The sequence below is a fragment of the Esox lucius genome, chromosome 19 (assembly GCF_011004845.1).
Source record: "Esox lucius isolate fEsoLuc1 chromosome 19, fEsoLuc1.pri, whole genome shotgun sequence".
Lineage (NCBI taxonomy): Eukaryota > Metazoa > Chordata > Actinopteri > Esociformes > Esocidae > Esox > Esox lucius.
The window spans coordinates 28,870,231-28,891,994 of record NC_047587.1 but is presented as its reverse complement, the minus strand read 5'-3'; the positions used below and the strand labels follow the sequence as shown (position 1 = coordinate 28,891,994).

Genomic DNA, 21,764 nt, shown 5'->3' with positions numbered 1-21,764 from the left:
TGTTGTCCTGCATTCAGCAAATCACATGGTAGAAAGACTAGTACAGAATACTACAGTATTGGTTACATACAATCAGCAAGGCATGACAAAATCCACTTTGAAACATATTTTAATAAAATGAGAACAAACAAGACAAACATTTTTTACAATACATACATGTCTGAAAATAAAAAGATGTATTCATAAAGCACTTTTTCAAATGCCTTGTAAAAAAAAATGTTTAGAACTAACTAGTCCTACAATAAATAAATAAACCATCTACACTGCTATTTAAATTAGTCGGCAACTTGTGATGTCTGGAGTGTTAGCTTGCTAAACTGCTGTTCTACGTACAACGACATCCTCAGAGAAGCTGACTGAATCCAGAATCCTGAGCTATAGAGTTACCACATCCTCCTCCAGTCTATAGCACAACACGTCATGAACACCACAGAATTACACAACGTGGAGGAACAAATTCACATGAACAAGTCTGGACGAGCTTCCGGAGGAACACGTCTGTTAATACAGTATGCTACCCAGTTTCTTTGAGCAAAAAGTTAGAACAGTCAAAATAAAACAGTAAAAATCTCACCAGGTTGTCCTACCCCCTTCCCACCTCCTCCCACCTCCTCCCCCTGTCTCACCCTCCCCAATATCCATGACCAAGTACAATATGGTTTCACCATCAACCTGGGCAGTCTCCCACAACCAGGCAGAATTCAAATCCATTTCAATTCCAGTCAAAAGAAAAAGTGAACCCAAGTCCAATTTACATATTTCTTTAAAGAGAATGTAAATGTTAGTGCACTTCCTGATTTGACTGGAATTAACCCTAAACCTGCCCATTACCATGGTCCCTCCCTCAAAACATTCATCTTCCAAATCTCAACATCACTCTAACATTTTGAAATCCTTCTGTGAAGTTGATAGTAGCTAATAGTTTTAACCACAGACTTTTATTCTGTAGCATACCAAGACCAAAGAAATAGAATGAACAGAACATGCTTGTAATCTCTAATCGAGGACATGGAAAACATATGGGCACATTTTTCATTCATGGTTTGCAAAGTGATGGGGCTCATGAATTGGAATGTATTTGCTGTAATGTAAGTTGAGTTGATTCAACAAACCCAAGCCTATCAAAGTGGAAAATGAACACATTTATATTGAAATCCAGCCCACTACTTGGGGAAAGCATGTCATACATGTTTTACTTTCATTCTAGGAACTGAGAAGTTTTTAAAATCATTTACATGCCACATCCTGAAGAATCCAGCAACGGGCTGGTAGTATGAATGTGTTTATTTTCTATCGCTTCCACACTGAATTATGATGTTTCCTATGCGTTGTATTGTGGAAAGTAGGCTGCCAGTCCACCCATTAAAACCCATTCACTTACCCATTCACCCATTAAAACCCATCGCACATTCTATTTATTCTTATTTCTATGACCAAGATTCACACATGCACTGAAACAGATACACGAAAACAATGAAAACATTTTACAGCTATGAGTCTATTCGTAGTCTTGTACATACGCACCCGTTCCAACATTCGAACGCACACACTCTGGAACACGTGCACAAGAACACACGCACGCACAGGAACACACGCACGCACAGGAACACACGCACGCACGCAGGAACACACGCACGCACGCAGGAACACACGCACGCACGCAGGAACACATGCACGCACGCAGGCACGCATGCACGCACGCAGGCACGCACGCAGGCACGCAGGAACACATGCACGCACGCAGGCACGCAGGAACGCACGCAGGCACGCAGGAACGCACGCACGCAGGAACACACGCACGCACACACGCAGGAACACACGCACGCACGCACGCAGGAACACACGCACGCACGCACGCAGGAACACACGCACGCACGCACGCAGGAACACACGCACGCACGCACGCACGCAGGAACACACGCACGCAGGAACACACGCACGCAGGAACACACGCACGCAGGAACACACGCACGCAGGAACACACGCACGCAGGAACACACACACACTGATCGCTGTAGTGTCAGTGTTTGTCTCTAGGCCCGTTTTTACTACCGGTTCTAAAACCCAATACATCTAACCAAAGTATATAGCAACAATATCCATGGGTATCTGTTGACACACAAGATTACTGATCTAAGAATGTATCAAGTGGTCGATATCCAGGCAGGACTGAGCTCAAGGCAACTGTCACGTTCACAATACTGTGTTTTTATCAGTGTTCAAAAACCACAATGATGCTTTTGTAATTTGGACAACCAGCTATCATATATACCTGTGATACAGTCGTCCACTGAGGTAAAGATACGCCTGATGGAGTGACCTTCACAGCACACAAGCAACAGGGTCTGTGTCATGTAGATACTAGCAGTAACGGGAACGGTAATGAAGGTTCATGTCCCTCGTCTATTTGTGAACCAGATGCCTCATGACAAAAAAATTATTGGGTTTACAAAAAGAGCTAATTGACAGCATTAAAAAAAAGGTCCACTGCATCTTCCTATAAAAATAAACTGTGGAAAATAGAAATTCATATCTACAAAGACTTAAAGAGCCAAAGCAGGGATTTCTAACAGGTACAGTCCACCTGTCTGGTCCGGCAGCGGATTAGTGGAGGGGTGCTGCAGTATCGCATAAGAAACATAACACTGATTCTCCAACCACTGTTACACGTTCATTCCCCTGTCTAAATCTAATCTGGGGTCAGCTTAGTTCAAGTCCCCCTAGTCAGGAAACTGAATAGACTCACAGGCACCATTATAAATAAATGTGTCACGCGTCCTTCATGTTTGGCTATTGTTTACAAAGTCTTAACACAGAGTATGTGGAGCTATGCACGTTTAAATGATACACCAACGTCCCGATCTGTATCTTGAGGTTGACGGCCAAGGGGATGTGAAAATGAACGGTCAGGGGTAGTTAGTGTGAAGTGCACGATCTCCTTGCTTCGTTCTGCTAATAAAAGTAAAGACAACGTTACGCCTATCTCCATTGCCAAGTTCATTTCAAAGCCTTCAATATCACGACAGACCTTGGGAAGCTGAAAACATAAAAGCATCCAGAAAAATACAAACTATGCAAGCAAACACACACACACACACACACACACACACACACACACACACACACACACTCCATTCAACCGCCGGTAAGGTGCTGAAATAGAAGAAGCCACGCCAACAGACAAAAGCTGATGCCCTACTGGGGAAGACTGACCGACCCTCTCCGAACGACAGTCACTGACACTCAGGGAACCGCCTCGGGGCGGGCGGAGGAATTTGGGATGGACTCTCATGGGGTACACCGGCCCATCAGCCCTGACTCTCCTTCACTACAGCTCTAGGAGGTCGGGGGACTGAACGGACTGAACACACAGAGCAGCTAGGGTCAAGGTTTAGGCAGGGTTGAGCAGATGATCGGTCACGTGCGTCCTCTTTAGGATTCTTGTGGTACCACCTCCATCAGCTTCTGGCAGAGCGCTGTGGTGGAGTCTGGGGGGAGGGACGACACAAACCAACATCAGCCACCATATAATCAGAAGTCCACCGCGACCAGGAAGATGGAAGCAAACCCTAGTGAAAACTCACAGATGCACTGAAGGAGCCATTTGGGTTTGTTCTGCCACCAAACACCAATGAAGTAGACCGGCACTCCTGTGGCAATGATGCCAAAGCCGACGGCACACTCAACCGGCGTCTTCCAGATGGACACCACAATCAGGAACATACAAGCCAGGACAAAGCTGATAGGAAGCCCCATATTTACCTGCGGAAGGGAGGAGACAAACACAAAGAAAGAGGTACCGACAATTCAATGAGGCTTCTTAAGAGAAAGACTGCAGAGACCTCGGTGCAGCCCCCCAGGGCCCACAGGAGCAGAGACGGACAGGCAATGTCAGAGCCCTTGGACACGGTGGGATCGGCACACTGACTCACACCAGTAATCAACTGTCGCCTTTTCAGAGGCTGCGTGCGGTTAAATGAGAGACGCATTCAAAGACGGAGAGGTGAATGAACAGCGCTGCGGCCCCCTCCTCTACGGCCCACGAGGTACCAAGCCTGAAACGGCCAACAACGCAAGGCTGGCCTCTTTCACTGCTCCAGCCGCTGTCAGCCACCCCCCCCTCATTAACACATCCGTGCCATGTCCACCGGGCTGATGGGCTCAGCCCATAAAAGGGGCCACTGGTGGTGAAGCTGGGGGCCGACAGTCGAAACAGTTCGGGCCCCCGACAGGTCACCTTGGCGACGGGTCACCCCAAAGCCTCCGGTTTCAGCCATCCTGGACCCGATTGGTTCGTAACGGTTTGGCGACACTCAACGCATCCTTACCTTGATTGGCCGCTCCAGCTCAGGCTTCTTGTAGCGCAGCCACATCATGCCGATGATCGCCATGGCGATGCAGAGCCAGTTGAAGAAGCTGAAGAAGTTGATGACGGAGAAGATGTCGTTGGAGAAGGCATACAGCAGAGTCATCAGGCACTGTGTGAGACAGGGGGAGCGAGGGGGGAGATGAGAGAACGAACGCACCCCACTGGACGGTGACACGGAAGGGGTGGGGGTGGGGGGGGGGTGCGTACCGTGAAGATGAGCGACGGCAGCGGGGTCAACAGGCTGGGGTGGATCATGGACAGCAGACTGGGGAGGTGGCCTTCTCTCGAGCCAACAAAGAACAGCCTGACAGGCGACAGTGTCGTACCATTCATACACACAAATCCAACAAACCAAGGTAAAGAGACGTACTTCTAGTTGGTAATATTTTACCTGGACGACGTGAAGAGAGAGCCATTGACAGAGCCAAAACAGGACAGTCCAACAAACACAGGGATTATCCAAGCCATGGGGCCCAGGTGGAAGTTTCCAAAGTCCTGAAGGACAGACAGAATGAAACAAAATGACATCAGCAAGACTGCATCCATCCCTCAGCCACAGTTAACAGCCTTTGCGGGAGGGGGCTTGTTCAAACGCTGAGATGGCAACATGGAGAACTCACCACAGCCACAGCCTCAGACTTGAACATCTCTTCTGGGCTCAGCGTGGTGAAATAGGCCAGGTTAGTCAGTACGTAGACCACAGTGACAATGGGTAGAGAGATGATGATGGCACGAGGCAGGTTCCTGTGGAACAGAGGGGAAAGAGAATGGTTAGACACCGTTAAACGTCCCTTGGTTTCCCAGTGCAGTAGCAAATGTCATTCTAACTTTGAAGGGGATTGAAAAAATATATAATTCATTAATAAGATTTGTGTTTCCAAGGCATGTTACACAAGGTACAGAATAGGATTGACACTCACTTGTAAGGTTCAATCATTTCTTCTGTGACAAAGTTCAAGTAATTCCTGGAAGATAAAAGAAATATGGTTTGAAAACAGAGACACAGCCCTGACCAAATACTGAGTGCAAATCCATTGTAGACAGTGTTGGATATAGGTGAGATGGAGGTCATTGAAGAGCAGTACTCCCACTGCCATGTAACGTGATAAAGGCTTAGACAAAGGTGGGTTTAGAAATGTCTCAATCTCAAAAGACATACAGCAGTAGAGTAGACCAAAATGTCATGCTCAACATATATGAATGTGCCTGTATAATTTCTTGACAATTCATACTTAACGGTCTAACGCTTCTACTACGACCTATTCATTTGAACTGTTTTATAAGCTCAAATGGACGGTGACTTTATCTTATTGTAGAACTCTGCAGGTGGTTCTAAAATTAATAAGGTCTTTGTAGGAAAATATCGTCTTATCAAGGGAGTACATTCCTATCAAGGTTGGGAAACCAACCATTCTCTGTTCCAATGTCAGCAACACTGAGGTAATAGTGAAGTCCAGCCAAACAAGGTCAGTCTATTGAAACGTTATACTTGAGCAGTTTTAATATATAAAATGGAATTTCCTTAATTACATCAAGGCCCATTATGACACAAAACTATGTAAAAATGGATATGTACAAGGAAGAAGGGTTTTGGGAAAAATGATGAAACCATACTAGATTTCTCTTCCAGGCGTGTCTTGTCTGCTTGCTTTGATCTCTGTTATGTCTGCTCTTGTCTTTGTCAATTAAACAACTTGTTCCCTGGAAGCTGACTATATATTTAACCCCCGGTTACCCTCCGACAGGGTGCGATTCTTATTACATTTCAGAATAAATTATTAAACCGTAGCTATCATGACCCTTTGTGGAACTGCCATCATATAGTGGTTATGACATCACATAGCGGTAAAAAGACTGGAGAAAGAGCAAGAGAGAGTGGGAAAGAGGAAGTGTTAGAGGGAGAAAAGCAAATACCTAATGCAAGGACAAGATTAGTAAACCGGCTTTTCAATTGATTTAGTGGAGGTCTTTATTGGCTAGCCCTCCTAGGAGGGGATTTACAATAGGATTATGTGGAGGGGGAAAACGTCTAGCCCAGTGTTAAGTATTTCTGAATGTGTCAGTCATGTTCTCTGTACTTACCAGCCACCATAGGCAAACAGACCACTGTATAGGGCCAGCCCAATGTTCCCAAAGTCCCAATTAGAATTCTTGAATGAATTCTCAGGTAGGAGGTGGACTGTGTCGCCTGGAAGAAATAGAAAGACCGAGTTGGAAATCCACAACTGATTCTCTGCATACGGAGCGTGATCAGCATCCCCTTGTGAAGCATGTCAGAGGACATTAATGGGATGATGAAACAACAAACACACCTCAAAACAACATGAAAACGTTTAAATAGTCTAAGAACAAATAGCCAGAAAACACACCACAGTGACATTCAAATATTCAGAGCCAGATGAAAAACTGTTCAACCCAAATCCCTTTTAATCAATAATGATGGGCGTTTCACTAGCCCTGCATCGGAGGGGGCAGTATCTGGGTATCTAATGAAGAAAAGGGGAACTAGATGGAGCGTGAGCTTGGGGGGAAAGCTGGGATGGACATTCCGTGTGTACCAGCCGGCCAGAAGAGCCAGAAATCCTCTGAACAAACAACGGACAGTGTGTTGTTTTAGACAGGGGCCCATGCTTAACTGGGACCGGCACTGGGCCGTGAGAAAACCCTGTCCCTCTTCATCATGACCATGACCTTTCACCTTTATTGTCTCCCAACTTCCAGCCTAAAGCCTGTATGAGGCCACAACATGGCCAAGGCTGTATACATTGGTTAACAGGTCCAATCCATATACATCTCTGTTTGAACCGCTTTGTCACATATCCAAGATCCCAACCATGTGGAAGGCACTTCACACACAACAACAAGTATTCTGAAGACACACAGACACACACACTCATCTGAATTTGCTGAGACTGATAGAAATGAGTTGCCGTGTATGTGAATCTGCTTAGAAAACCGACTGAGGAGATAAATGGGAGGTCTCGTGTGTTGGCCTTGGCTCATGTGATCTACTAGCCAGCACAGTCAGGCCTGGGGAGCCTGCCATCAGTTAAACACATGACTAGAGTACTAGGTAGGACAGACGCAGTGGCCTTTCGGGACCACACAGTCAGTGCCAGACGAGCCCCAGAGGCCAAAAAGCCCTGATACAGAGAATGGATCATTAGCAGTTCAGACAACGGAGGGCAGATGACGGCCAGAGTCCTGAGGCTACAACTGTTTTCAGAAACACAGTCAGAGTCATTTATATAGTATATACAGAGTCATTTATATTGGTATACACATACATATATATATATATATATATATATATATATATATATATATATATATATATATATATATATATATATATATATATATATATAAATGCATGTCATCCATATCAGGTCTAAATTAAAGGCGCACTCTTCTCTTGTTGGATGAATAAAGGTTACCGCCGGACTGGAGGACCCAGCACAAGCGCTAACAGGAGGCGTAAGGCCAATTAATTTCCTATTTAAGCTACGTGGGTTCATCGAATAGGGAGGAATGACTATGGCAGGGAAGACGCTCACGTCGAGCCTGAGAGACATCAAGGCAGTAGACTCCTGTGGGCACAATGAATGACGCAGATACCAGAAGCCCAGTTGTTCACTTTATTCATTTTGCTCTGGCAAAAATGTGCTTTTCTAAAGTAGAACAGCCACGAGCTCTGAACTTTAAAAGCTCAACCATTTGTCTTGACTCGTCCTTTCACCATTCCTGCTTATAGTTAATTGACTGAAATCAGAAAAAATTATGTTAACACTTTATTTTGCATCCCCAAAGTGTCTAAAGACACCTTACCTAATGACTATCAGTAATATTTTAACCATCTACAGATGGAAAATAAAGTGTCTAGTGGGGAAGCATGTAAAGTGTCTTTTACATGTGCCCCACCAGACCTTTCTACTCTAGCTCATTCTGACTGTTCACTGCTGTGGTATTGCTAACAGACACTAAGCTAGCCAGCACATTTACACGTAATGACAAACATAAAAAAATTAAGTTGTTATAACAGGCACGCTGCCTGTTTTGCTAAGCTAGTACAGTGAAGATATAAACATAGACGACTACCATATAAACCAAAGAAACATAGATGGCTGACCACGAGAAGAAAAATGACCACAGCCTCTCATGTTCCATAAGCCTGAATACCTCATATTGTAAGGAACTCCTATTGAGCAGTACCTGGCTGTGGAATTGTTTTGGTCAGCAGACATATAGTTGGCCAGTATTGTACAGCACACGCAGTACCTTGTCGTTCGGCTGTGATTAAAGCCTATGTGGTCAGTTCTGTATTAGCCAGTTGGTAGTGTGTGTGTGTGAACCAATACCAACCAATACTAAATGGGCTACCACGTCGTCCAATCAGATGAAATAGATTTGATCAGGTTCTGGCCGCAGAGAGATGGCCCTCATGGTTTTGTGCACAGTTAATCTGTCTGGAACACAAACAGCTATCTGTAATTTCACACATCAATTGAATTTTGTTTGGCATTAACATACCAGGGCTGCATGGGACAAATAGCAGTCCAGCAAATCTAGAGGCTTCAAAGGATTCTCCTGGGAGTTTCTGGCAATTAAGCAGTTTCTACACAGATTAAAATTAATCGATCCCGGTTTTAGGTCTCTGTTTCCTTTTAAATTCTAACTATCTTACTGGTGAATTAACATAAATAACCGCCCCTCGGCTAAGTCGAAGCTCTGACTCCACCTCTTCCGGTTTGTTTAGACTATATAAATACTGCGTTGGCCTTCTAGCAAGCAGCTTCCAGCTCTAGGCACTCCCAACTTGGAGTTATTAACACACCATTATTCAACATCAAAGCTAGTAGAGCAGCTGGTCTATTACATGGCACTTCTAGCCAAACATTTGACTCTGGTGTTTGACAGTAAGAAACAGGTAAGGGGAGGTGGCGGGGTGTTGTGTTTGGGGAGGGGGGGGGGGGGTGTCACGTCGATCCCAGCAGGAATAGTAAGTAGCTGGTTCTAAATAAACCATTGAAGGATCCCGTTACAATAGCCACCACAGCTCCTGCAGCCGAGCCTGCCCAAGACATGTGCCTCTTTCACTGGCATGGGGTAATACATCTTATCAAATGAATCCAGAGGGGTTTACATGAGACATAAATGACAAGAATAAATTTCCCTACAGACCTTTGTATAGAAACACTGGAACTGCTACGAAGAACTATAACTGCAGTCCACTGTGATATTTACCACACACCAATTGCAACCTACTTCAGCAATAGCACCCCCCCCCCACCCAACCCCCCCCCCCCCCCCAGGAAAAAACAACTTTTCATTTGGAACCAACAGGATTAACAGAGAAACCTAATCAGATTAGTTGGTGACAACCTTGCTGACATTAACCAGGCCCAGCCTGTCGCCAAATGCAGGAACGACCCAGAACCGTACACTCTCCATTTACATTTTGCTGAACAGCAAGTGACTGGGGAAGTGAAACGAACAGAAGTGACTGGGGATTTCGTTCAGACAAGAGAGGAAAAGACACGCGGAGGGTTGATCTCTGTGGTTAGATTTATCTCTGCCACTCACTGAAGTCCCACCCATAATGCAACAGTCCAGAACAGGCCAGAGCAGAGCAGCTCCAGGAGAGCCTTCTCCATACCATAGCCATGACTTGGCAGTATGAAGTCTAACTAAATATAGTGCTATTTCACAACACAGTGATACAAGGCAATAAAATGACAAATGTCTCTAACATTCATTCCTTGCAGACCCCAATGAGAAGCTGGGCAACACTTTCCACATTATTTGCAGTAGTTTGTGTGTTTGTATACTATGACTGATCTTTTCAGTAGAGGCAGTTTTCGATAAAGGTTAATAAAGGAATTGTCACTGTGTATATGCGGCTAAACTGCTCTCAGACAGAAAGGCAGTTTAGTCCTAGTAAGCTACAATCATACAGTAGGGTTGGGTGTTGCATGTTTTTCAGTGAGAACATAGCACAGAGTAGAGTGCTGCCCAACAGTCACTCTGGTCTGCAAGTGATAACCGACAAAATCCATAACATGAAAACACCCATCTGACAAAAGCTCCTCCCCCACTACTCCTCCTGTCCTTGTGGACACAGACTGACATGCATACCACAGCTTTATTAAAATACCACAGTTCCCCTTTCTGAGCCCGTCTGTCTGCGATAGCTGGCAGGTTCATAATGGACCAGGTGGAGACAGTGAAAATGAAGAGCTGTTAAACACTGTGTAAAAGTCAGAGGTACTGCCAGTCTTAAACCCACCTCTGTCTGGCCAAATGACTTACACCACCAACGTTACGGTAGATTCCATGTGGTTTGGTGCATACAGACATACTCCTTACCACCACATACAAACAATATGTAGTTCTTAGAGGGACTATAAAAAATACAAAACGTATCACACCACAGCAAAGTCATACAAACATACACTATGAACACTGAACCCAAGCTCTCAATGTCTCATCCAGAAATGAATATCAACACAAAGTCTACATTTTGCCGTAAGTAACCCCAGCAGGCAACTCTCGTCGGTTGACTGATTCATTTGGGTTAACTTACGGTCCACTAGTCCTTGGCTCTTCCAGAGGATTGCCTGCTGTGTGTCCCATTCATGCCAGCTTCTACCAGCGCAGCCTGCCAAGACTCAACGCAAAACTCGCTGCCTCTTTCGCCCTCCTGCCCTCCCTCTCTTTTCCTAGCCTCTCCATCCCCCCTTTGTCTGTGCTCCCGTTCTGAAGGGACAACAGTCCGCAGCTCTGAGCGAACCGGACCTGACCCGGGCCGCATCACATGCCGCTTCCGTCCACAAGGCCCGAGCTTCAACTCCAGCCCACATTCCACAGGCAAACCCTAGAATCGACACATGGCCGTGGACTGGTCACAGGTGAGAGGCCACAGAACACGGCAAATACTGGGGGCATCGACAGAAGAAGCAGTCTGGGATAACAGGGAGGCTGGCACGAAGGACCCAGGGCTAGTGAGTGCTAAACAACCTGCCATGACAGCACATCCTCATCCAAAAGGGGGGTCTGGCCCAGAAACGCACAGGGTTACCTGGGAAACATTAGCAGCATCATTAAAAACATGATAAGAGGAAAACTCGATATGCAGGTCCCCCAAGACATCACATTCTTGGTTCGCTGAAGGACTTTAAAGGAATTTTCATTTCATTGGTAACTTGCAAGCATGTAACATTTTACCAGTTGTTTTACTCTTAATGTACAAAGTACACTGACTGAGAACACATTTTAATTTAGAGCAACCACCAGGGAAGAATTTGGGTTAACTGACTTGCTCAGGAACAGAAAGACATTATTTTCACTATACCGGCCCAGGTTGAAAAGGATACCACTAAAATGCTTTGTTTTCAAACATTTCAGCCTTTCATTCGTACATTAAAACCATCTGAATGAGCGACTTGTTTTTCTTGAAGGTGGTCCATAAGGCCAATCTGGGCACTGTATCAGTTCCCTCTGATCTCTCAATCAGTAATGACTGGCACTCAGCTCTCCTTCATCCCTCAGGACAATGGACTAGTGTTTTCCTGTTGGAACATAGTATGGTTGGGTTTTCTGCCTCTCATTTGGTATGGACATCATAATTAGACCAAAACAGTTAATGGATTGAATGGTTATGTCTGTTTGACTAATCTTTAATGAGCATAATCTTATGAAAAGAACTGTGTTCCCTTCAGGTCTTTCTGTTGGGAACAGGATGGGTGTAATATTTCTTTGTTCGTTGTTTCGTTTATTTATTCTGTATATAAAAAGATGTAACATAATGAGACTAGGCGTTGTCCTGGTCGGGTTACAGCAGGAATTTCTGCTTTCAAACACTGAATCTCATGTTTTAGCTACTGTTCTCTAGATGGTTTGAACTTTTTTGCTTCCCATGAAATTAAATAAGAAATGTCACTGAAAATCTCTCTGAAGGTACCATTTGCATGCCACCTTAAAAAACACAAATGTTCAAAATCCTCCATAGGAAATGGTGGCAGAGATAGAGCTTGAAGTTGTAACATAAGGTGTTTCTGTTTAGGAAAGCATGTCTGCCATTTTTTCTTGGTGCAGAAAACAGGCTCTTTTTGAGCTAATCCCGAACTGCTAAATGTATACATTTGGGTGGTGTGGATGAAGATACCATACTTAAGACCATGTTAACATTACTAGTTGACTGGTTCAAGAATCAATAATCTACTTCTAATGTTTGCTCAGCACTAATAATACCTGCCTGTTATCATGGCCTCCACTCTGCATAACGTTGGTGGATTTTCTTGGCTGAGCCTGATACTGTACGGACTTGAGTAGGGAAGACAGTGATGGAAGCAGTGTGCAGGGAGTAAATGGCATGAGTTTTGGGGCAAGACAACTTGGCCTTAAGGGGGCGCATGATTTCCCAAAGCCAATATTTTTGCTGCATTTGTTGCTTTGACATGCAGCTGTGCCAACGGGAAGTTTAACAAAATGCAATGTAACTTCAGACCAACGGGACTTGCTGACTGCAATAACGCTCCCCTGGATAAAATGTGTGGAACCAAATTCAGTATCCATTGAAAATGAGTCGCAAATGTATTAGATGTTCAAGTTCTAGGTCTATGGCCTGAGAGGAACCCACTTAAAGCATCTATCTATCTATCTATCTATCTATCTATATATATTTTGACCAGAAACTGAAGGGTTGCAGGGTTGAATACCAGAGCAGGCAAGAAGATAAACAATTGTTCTGTCCCTGAGCAAAAGGGAAATTGCTCGGCAGGTCATTGCTGTAAATAAGAATGTGTTCCCAGTCAACTTACCTGGTAAAATAAGGGTTGTAAATTACAAAATAACTTTCAAAACAGGGAACTGCTGTAGCTCATCAGCACAACTTTGGCAACAATTCCCAACAAAAAAAAACTGTCCATCTAACAAAACTGTTCATCTTCAAAAATTTAATTAGAATGTAAAACAGAACAAAGCTCCATCGTCACAAGTTAGGTATGGGCCAGGTGTCCTCTCCCCAATCATAATTTAATCTTAATTTATTTAAATGTATATTGATAATGGCCTTTACATTTTCTTTTAAAGCACCAATATTCAGGTGGATTTTATATTTCTACCAGTGAATTATTGTAAGATAATATGAATCATTATAAGGCACATCATAACAAACAATGCGATTAAACTTGAAATAGCCATAACCTCCTAAATAACAAAACATTCTATTGAAAATATTTTGTGGCTTATTTGACAGTTTTGATTTCATGGCACGCTCTTGTTGCGAATGGGCTCAACTAGCTACGGTCGTCATGCCGCTGCCTGTGTGAGATCATTCCTAATGGGGAAGTGTCTGTTAGCACTTTCTACCCATCTTCATGCTAATCCATCACTGCCATTGGTGTTGCCCTCTGGATTCCACTCCGGGGATTTGTCTCTCACGGCGCATGTCCTCCTGTAAAGCGTTACGTTTGTGAAAATGTACAAGATTACGTGTGGCTTTGATGTTACCTTTCCCAATCTGCACGAAGCCCACAATGATGATAAGGCCCAGGGCAAGGAGCTTGGCAGCGGCAAAGGCATCCTGGACCCGCGTGGCGGCCTTCACGCTGTAGCAGTTTATAGCAGTCAGCAGCACTGGGGGAAGACAGAAGCAGCAGGTGAGAATTATTCCTCAACACAAAGGAGTCCCAAAGCAAGTTTATTTTCCCGCTTATTAGCTCAATAAATCTCCCTGGATGTACTGAATGTTCATGTGGACTTAGCACTCAGTGGACACAGCAGGACCCTGCGACTAGGCTCGGGAAACCCCAACCCAGAGCCCATGTTGCGCGTCATGTGGCATACAGGGAACAGTTCCAAGACTTGGTAAACAGATTCTTGGGAATTAAAAAAAAAACACCGGCCTCCCTCCCTGTCCACAGGCCTCCCCATTAAAAGTGATTAACTAACCAACACTTCAAAGCATCATAAAAACTAAATCCGCCTTGGCAACAATGTGGAACCAAGCAGCTTCTGTGGGGACCCACAGTACAAAGAGGTCCTGTGAGGGGGAACAGTATAGACTGTCAGGAATGGTGCACAGACGCGCAGACAAGAAGCCACGCTGTCCTACTGCGAGCGACAATGAGAGAGCAGAGTGGCTCGGCTTGTAGTTTCTGAGAACCCCACGGCCATGCAGCCTGTTGATGGGGGCAGCATAATGGTAGAGGCAGTGGACTTGGTCACAGGTTCAATCTGCCCGGATCTGCTCAAACACCTGTTGGCTACTGCAACCACAGGACTGCTAAGAACAGGCTCATTCAAAGGGTGTCTACAGCTGCCCACAGTGCAGACAGATGCTTACTATGAGAGAGCAGCGTGCACTTGTTGCCTGTGGGACCAGTGTAAAACCACTGCCAAGGCAGACAGGATTCTCAGCCTCGGGAACATATAGCAAGGACTGGGACAGAGATTTCCCCCAAAAGCCCCTTAAAAAACCAGACAGATCCCCCGGGTGAGCCAAAATACACTGTGACATTAACTACAAAACACTTAATGAAAAGGTCACAGGAACGACAACTCAGAGTCAGTCAGACAAACCCAGAAGCCCAGCTAGTAGCACAATGGATTAGCAAGGCTGCATTCCGCAGACCAGCATTATGGACAGGCTTAAATCAAGTCTGGATACTCAATCCCAGACTGAGCCTTCAAATTCCCCAAGACCGGAATAGGCAGATAAAGAGGCAGTCAGACTGGAGTAACAACATCTTGGCTTCAGTCCTATCCCTTTATCTATACATTTGGCCTGGCTGGGCCTCAGTCTATCATGTGGTCACTGTTAGGGATTACACACTCAGAATAAGGATTAGAGTCTTGAGCAGGCACTACACAACAAAACACCCCAGCCACACACACCTTAATCTGGTTTAATAGCAACAGAAGAGAAATGTAAGACACGGCAAGAGTGAGAGGTGTGCAAGAGTCTGTAAGAGCAAAAATGGGTGGACAAAAAGAAAAATTATTCTTGAAATGACCAGCAGTGTGAAACTGTTGGCTAATTAGTGGGAGCTCAAACTAATCTACATGCCATCCATAATCCCACCCAGCTATCGCTATCCAACACAACCGTGGCCGCTGCAGACTAGGCTCGCCTGTGACACCTGTTTAACAAAACTAATTAGAAGCGGAGTAGTTCGAACCTTGAATGCTGATTGCCGATGCATGAGTCCGTATGCCACAGCTATGACCCATGTTTGTTCTGTTTTAATTGTGTTAGTTATGAAGGCCAACACACCACTACGAATGGCTGTATCCAGGCCTTAAAAACGGCCTTTAGATAGTACATTGCCCACAAACCACACCCCACGTGGCTAACGGCTTAATTATATAAACTAACTATTACACTGAAAGTGTAGGTTTGAATGATAACCTGTCCGTATTGGTTCTTTGGAGAATACGCTTTTGTTTATTCGCAAACCAGATCACAGGATATCAATAATAAAAGGATAGTGTCAGAATGTAACATCGATATTTAATATAAATGTGAGATAACGTTGTAGATTTGTAAATACGTACATTCTAATTGAATAATATGCTAATTAGTTACTTTATCATAAAAAGTATAACATTTTCATGCGAGAGTATCTGACCATTATGGCGCTCCTGTGATGCTGCGCAGAAGGCTTAGTAACCAAAGATGATGAAATAATGAGGATTTTTTTCAGCATGCCATTCAACTAGTTGTCTACACCCAGGATTTCCTCTTGGGTGAGTCTCGTGCGCTCTTTCAACAGAGTACGTCAGTGTACCACTTGATATTGTAGTACTAAGTTAGAGAATAGTACATCGTATCAGCTTGGTTACTTACGTATGCAAAGACAGGCGATTAACTTCGCCCCATTTTCGGGAACTGGGCAGTCAGGGAAGATTGGCTTGAGGAGGTAGGTAGCGAAGACATAAGCGACAATATACTGAGACGACGGCCGGATGATGAGCAACTCGATCCACAATTTCAGGAAAGCCGGCAAGGAACCATAGACTTCAAGGATGTAGGCATAGTCTCCACCTGATTTAGAAATAGTGGTACCCAGCTCAGCATAGCATAGGGCACCTATAGTTGAGAACACTCCACACACTGCCCAAACGATAAGGGACAGTCCGACTGACCCAGCTTCCTTCACCACTCCAGTCGGGGTCACAAAGATACCTGAGCCGATTATGGTACCCACAATGATAGCAACGCCGTTCACCAGGGTAATGGTTCTCTCTAGCACAACCTTGTCATCCCCCGGCACGGATACCTTGTCCGGGCTTCCCAGTGGGCTTCCTGTTCGGCTTGAGTTTCCATTCTCCCCTCCGACTGGAGACAGCATCTTCTCCGTAACCTCCTTGTCTTCTACATCGCGATCGGCAGACGAATTCGAATTTCTTTTCTTTAAACTTGACATAGCTCGGTCATGTGTGGACACAGCCTGGTGTCTGTTTCAGTCCTTGAGGTTTTTTTTATTCAACGTCCGTGTTACAGTCTGAGTCGCTCCTGAAGCGCAACAACACGTTGTCCCCGTAACTGACACAACAAAGCGTGGTTCTGTCAACGCAACTCCGTGTACAAAGGATTTGAGTAAAAAGCATCATGGCCTATCTAGGCCAGCCACCTCCTTTCTCGTCTCTTTCGTGACAGCGTCACAAACACACCCCACATGGCGCTGCTGAATGCTAGACAGAACCCTTTTGCGCCCTCTAGTGATCCGTTGCATTGGAGGATGTCTGAGAATGAGTGAAAAAATGCTTTTAGAGGGCATTATTTTTCAGCATGGACAGGGTCGCGGAGGGCATAATTTCACCAGTTGAATGCATACAACTTAATTGGCTGGTCCCTCCTGATGACCCTGTTGAAGTCATGTCAAACTGGGTCATAAGGAATGATCAACTATACCCAAACCATACACATACACAGGTACACATGCATACTGACGCTGCACAATTTCACACATCACACAAGCTGCCATTTTATTTCTATCCTGTTGCCTAGTCACTTTACACCTACCATTATGGGCATATAACCCACAACTCCCCCAGTGGTTCCCAACCAGGTGTACCAGGACCAGCTGGGTGTACTTGTCCTATCAACTGGGGTACTATGAGACCACGCGTACTAGTAAAAATGAACATGAGGGGGTACTTAAGGGGCAGTGCAGGATAAAAACATTTGATCGTACAGGATCCCAAAAAAGTGTGAAATCACCAAACTAGCCAAGCAGGTACCAACTTGGCACTGGCTCTCCCTGTATATAGCCATATTAATAACACTCGTTCTTTTCATTATTTATTCATAATGTCTTATTTTTTTTACTTTTTATAATGGGATTGGGCCTGTGAATAAATATTTCATTGTTATTTAAGGAGCATATGACAAATTACATTGTGGTTTGATTAGTTGGGGTGGTGTGCAGATTGGGTGCTACTGGGCAGTTAACATTTAGCTCTGTCACCTTGGCATGTCTGGGTACTGAAACAGTGGTGGACATTTTGAAGCAGGTTGGGAAAGGTTGAATGACTGTAACCAACCATGCCACTGAGTATGTTATGCCATCAGGGCCAGCAGCCAGAGTTAGTGTTTGGAATTACTAATCGCCATGCTCCATGACGCAAACTGTGCTCATTCCAAAAACGCACAGGTAACAGCCCGTCCAAAACAGCTGGAAACATGCTGCTCAAACAGGTATTTGTCATTGCTTAAGTGCAAATATCATGTGCATTGCTCTGCTTTGAAGTAATATGAGAACAGCAATCTTTATAGGGCCGGTGTTTACACAGCCATGCCCTTTTATTCTTTTGCAATGTGACCTCATTTCAGTTTTTTTAAGGTTGCTGCCATTAATTTACAGTTTCTAGTTTGAATCTGTATCAATAGTCACTGTAAGGATAAGATCCTCAGCACAGTTAACTTCAGTGGGAAAAGTCATTTAACTCACAGATAGTGGGTAATACATAATTCAGCAGTGCCATAATTGAGTACATACAAGGATGGATCTTCTATCATTCTCTATGGAGACCTGTTAACCTGTTGGCAAAATTGTCTGACAAGCAGAACTGGTTTTATTTGCTTGTTCTTCCATGCAAATAATGCTGGAATCTTTTGATGGATATTAGCTACAAATTATTAATTTTTCTGAACCATGCACATTCATTTCCAGTTGTGAAATGAAGGAGGAATTTGTTGCCAAATATAACTACAAAATCAGAGACAATAAGTCACTTTGAAAAATATTTTCCAAATGTTTTCCAAATGTTCTTGTATTACAACATAAAATAAAAATGCATTAAATAAGGAATTGTTTGCCCTTGATTAACACACATTAAATCCATAATGTCAAAGTAAAAAATAAAATCAACAATTTATTTTTAATTAATTACAAATACACAACAAAAAATACTTGATTGCATAAGTATTCACCCCTTTTAGTCAATATTTGGTGAGGCACCTTTGGCAGGAATTACAGCCGTGAGACTATTTGAATACGTCACTACCAGCTTTGGCCATTATTCTTTGCAAAAGACGTGCCTGACAAGATTCTGAAATGTACTCTTTTATTATGCCCGCCACAATGCACAGGCAAAGCCTTTATTATATTCAGCGAGATGCACGTGACTTTAGCCCACAGTCATGCCTCACCCACCATTCAATTTTCTGTTCAATACCATTTCACGCTCAACCATTATCAGTACCCCCTAATTATAACCTCTTCCCACAGCCATGGATGGGGACCTTCAGCAAACAGCAACTGTAAAGTCTTTTCAAATATTCTCAATTGGATTGAGGTCCAGGTTTCCACTGGTTCACTCCAGCACACTGAACTTTTTGTTTTAAAGCCAGTGTGGGGCGGCAAATGTTTTGGGGTCATTGTCCTGTTGGAAGATGTCTCCCATGTCCAAATTTGTTTTTGAAGACTTCAGCAGGTTTACAGTTTTTTTTAAGATGGACTGTTCTAGACAGATTCACTGTTTTACCATGTTCTCTCAATTTTCATTTATTAATAATGGACTTTACTGTGCTATGGGGATATTCAATACCATGGAAATGTTCTTCATATCCTAATCCTTTTCAGTGTTTTGGAGAACCTTATTTGAATGTTCCTTCATCTTCATGATGTCATTTTTGTTAGGTTTTGTACTAATGAACTGTGGGGCCTCCCAGGGACAGGTGCATTTAACCCAAAATCATGTAAAACACATTATTGTACACAGGTGCACTCCAACCAAATCATTACATGACTTCTAAAGACAACTGATTGCACCACAGCTTATTTACGTCATAGCAAAAGGGGTGAATAGTGTTCAATTTTTATATGTTCAATTTGTTTACAACAATTAGATTTTATTTTTCACAGATTTTTTTAACCCCTGATTAAATCAATGTTGATGTCATGTTGTAACATAAAATGTGGAAATGACATCAATCTAATTTTTTATTTAGGTCAGATTGCTCTTGACAAATGATTTTCTTTATTTAAATGTTTTTACCTTAATAATTAAGGTTAGATTTCTTGCCTACATTACAGTAGTGTACAGTATAGCAGTGACAAGTGTATTTGTTTACACAGTGTATTATTTGTGCATGCTGTAATGCTAATGTATATCTTGAGGACTGGTTTTGAAACACTGAACTAAAGTAAATACATAAATATACACATCCTTGCAAAGGCACGACTCTGGTTAGAAAACAGCAGTACTACCACCTCTACCTAACTGCCTACTACTTAATCCTTGCATTCACATGCATGTTTGTTTTTGTCTTGCACACTTCAATGTAAAGCACATTTGAACAGCACACAATAACAGGTACACTGCAATCCCCATACCCACATAATGTTTTACAATAATGACCCAGCTACACCACAGTGGTAAATAACCAGGAAGGGTTCACAGAAAGTAGATACAACATTTCTGCGAGGGCCTTGTAATGTCCCTGGAGATTCTTCACATAGACCCACAGACAGACCACTGCAATCATTTCATCTCAAGCTCATAGGGACAACAAGCACTCAGCTCACACAATTTCCTGTTGTGTCCTCTGAATCAGACAAGGCTAAAGAATATTATCCATAAATGTCCCCCTAAGGTATTCAAGTTATTGACATTCAAGCATGCAGAAGAATATATATTTCAGACAGATCAAGGCTTAGTGTTTCATACCAGGTCACTGCAAAGCAATGTGCAGAAATATCTTGGAGTCTGATGACTGTCCTCTACTTAAGTAGCTCCTGATTGGTTGTTCAGGAAGCAGGACTGGCAGAGTGCTCTAATATTTCTATAACAATCCTTTAGTCCTTTTCCCTCTCATACAGCCTGTACTGATTTATTCTGCTGAATCAGTGGTTTGTTGGACTCATCAATCATTATCACAGACATCAGATGGCCAAGAACAATGGTGTGTATTATCATTGCAAGGTGAGGTGATATTTACCGACACAAAGTCATCAAAGTACTGTTCCCAACAGATGTGGAGGTTCTGCTTTTTCACGCGGCAGGTGATCGGAGGGTGGGACTGACCTCAATATCCAACTGGAAGAGAAAACACTGAAGGTATTCTGAATGAAGCCTGTAGAGGGCCTGTCAGCAGGGCACAAAGGAGGACCCGAGGCTGCTGCTGAGAAGATATGGAACAATTTGTTTTGTACAGTGTGGTTATTGGAAACGGATTCCATGAACAGACCTCATAAAGCAATCAGGATAGATGAATACAGTGTCTTAACCACATAATTGTGTCACAATCTCTGATTAGCCTGAGTAACCTAGTAGCCTGATATCGACTGCATGTTTAAATATCAGTACAACTATTGAAAAACGAAGAGAAAAACAATCCCAGTTGCCATAGTATGTCTGTACAATGTCCATCCATCCATCTTCTTCCGCTTATCCGGGGCCGGGTCACGGGGGCAGCAGTCTAAGCAGAAATGCCCAGACTTCCCTCTCCCTAGACACTTCCTCTAGCTCTTCCGGGGGGACACCGAGGTGTTCCCAGGCCAGCCGGGTGACATAGTCCCTCCAGCGTGTCCTAGGTCTTCCCCGGGGTCTCCTCCCGGTGGGACGGGACCGGAACACCTTCCCAGGAAGGCGTTCAGGAGGCATCCGAAACAGATGCCCAAGCCTCAGCTGACCCCTCTCGATGTGGAGGAGCAGCAGCTCTACTCTGAGCTCCTCCCGGGTGACCGAGCTTCTCACCCTATCTCTAAGGGATCGCCCAGCCACCCTACGGAGAAAGCTCATTTTGGCCGCCTGTATCCGGGATCTTGTCTTTTCGGTCATGACCCAAAGCTCATGACCATAGGTGAGAGTAGGAACGTAGATTGACCGGTAAATTGAGAGCTTCGCCTTGCGGCTCAGCTTTCTTCACCACGACAGACCGATACAT

The 21,764-nt window shown here is 44.0% G+C and overlaps 1 protein-coding gene across 1 annotated transcript; it reads right to left on the bottom strand.

The window, feature by feature from the left end:
- Nucleotides 1-2,861: 2,861 nt before the first annotated feature.
- slc7a5 (solute carrier family 7 member 5) lies at nt 2,862-17,031 on the bottom strand. Its single transcript, XM_029115257.2, has 10 exons — nt 16,218-17,031; nt 13,880-14,005; nt 6,452-6,557; nt 5,290-5,334; nt 4,990-5,113; nt 4,761-4,864; nt 4,577-4,673; nt 4,329-4,478; nt 3,585-3,762; nt 2,862-3,488 (listed from the first exon to the last, which is right to left on the bottom strand). The coding sequence occupies exons 1-10, from the start codon at nt 16,795-16,797 to the stop codon at nt 3,433-3,435; spliced, it is 1,566 nt and encodes a 521-aa protein (XP_028971090.1). The 5' UTR covers nt 16,798-17,031; the 3' UTR covers nt 2,862-3,432.
- Nucleotides 17,032-21,764: the final 4,733 nt, after the last annotated feature.

Excerpts from the sequence above, each read along its gene's own strand:
- slc7a5 (XM_029115257.2), bottom strand. The coding sequence starts at position 16,797 with ATGTCAAGTTTAAAGAAAAGAAATTCGAATTCGTCTGCCGATCGCGAT. Across the intron at positions 14,006-16,217 it reads AATCGCCTGTCTTTGCATAC|TGCTGCTGACTGCTATAAAC; the intron begins GTAAGTAACCAA and ends GTCTTCCCCCAG. Across the intron at positions 5,114-5,289 it reads GAAATGATTGAACCTTACAA|GAACCTGCCTCGTGCCATCA; the intron begins GTGAGTGTCAAT and ends TCTGTTCCACAG.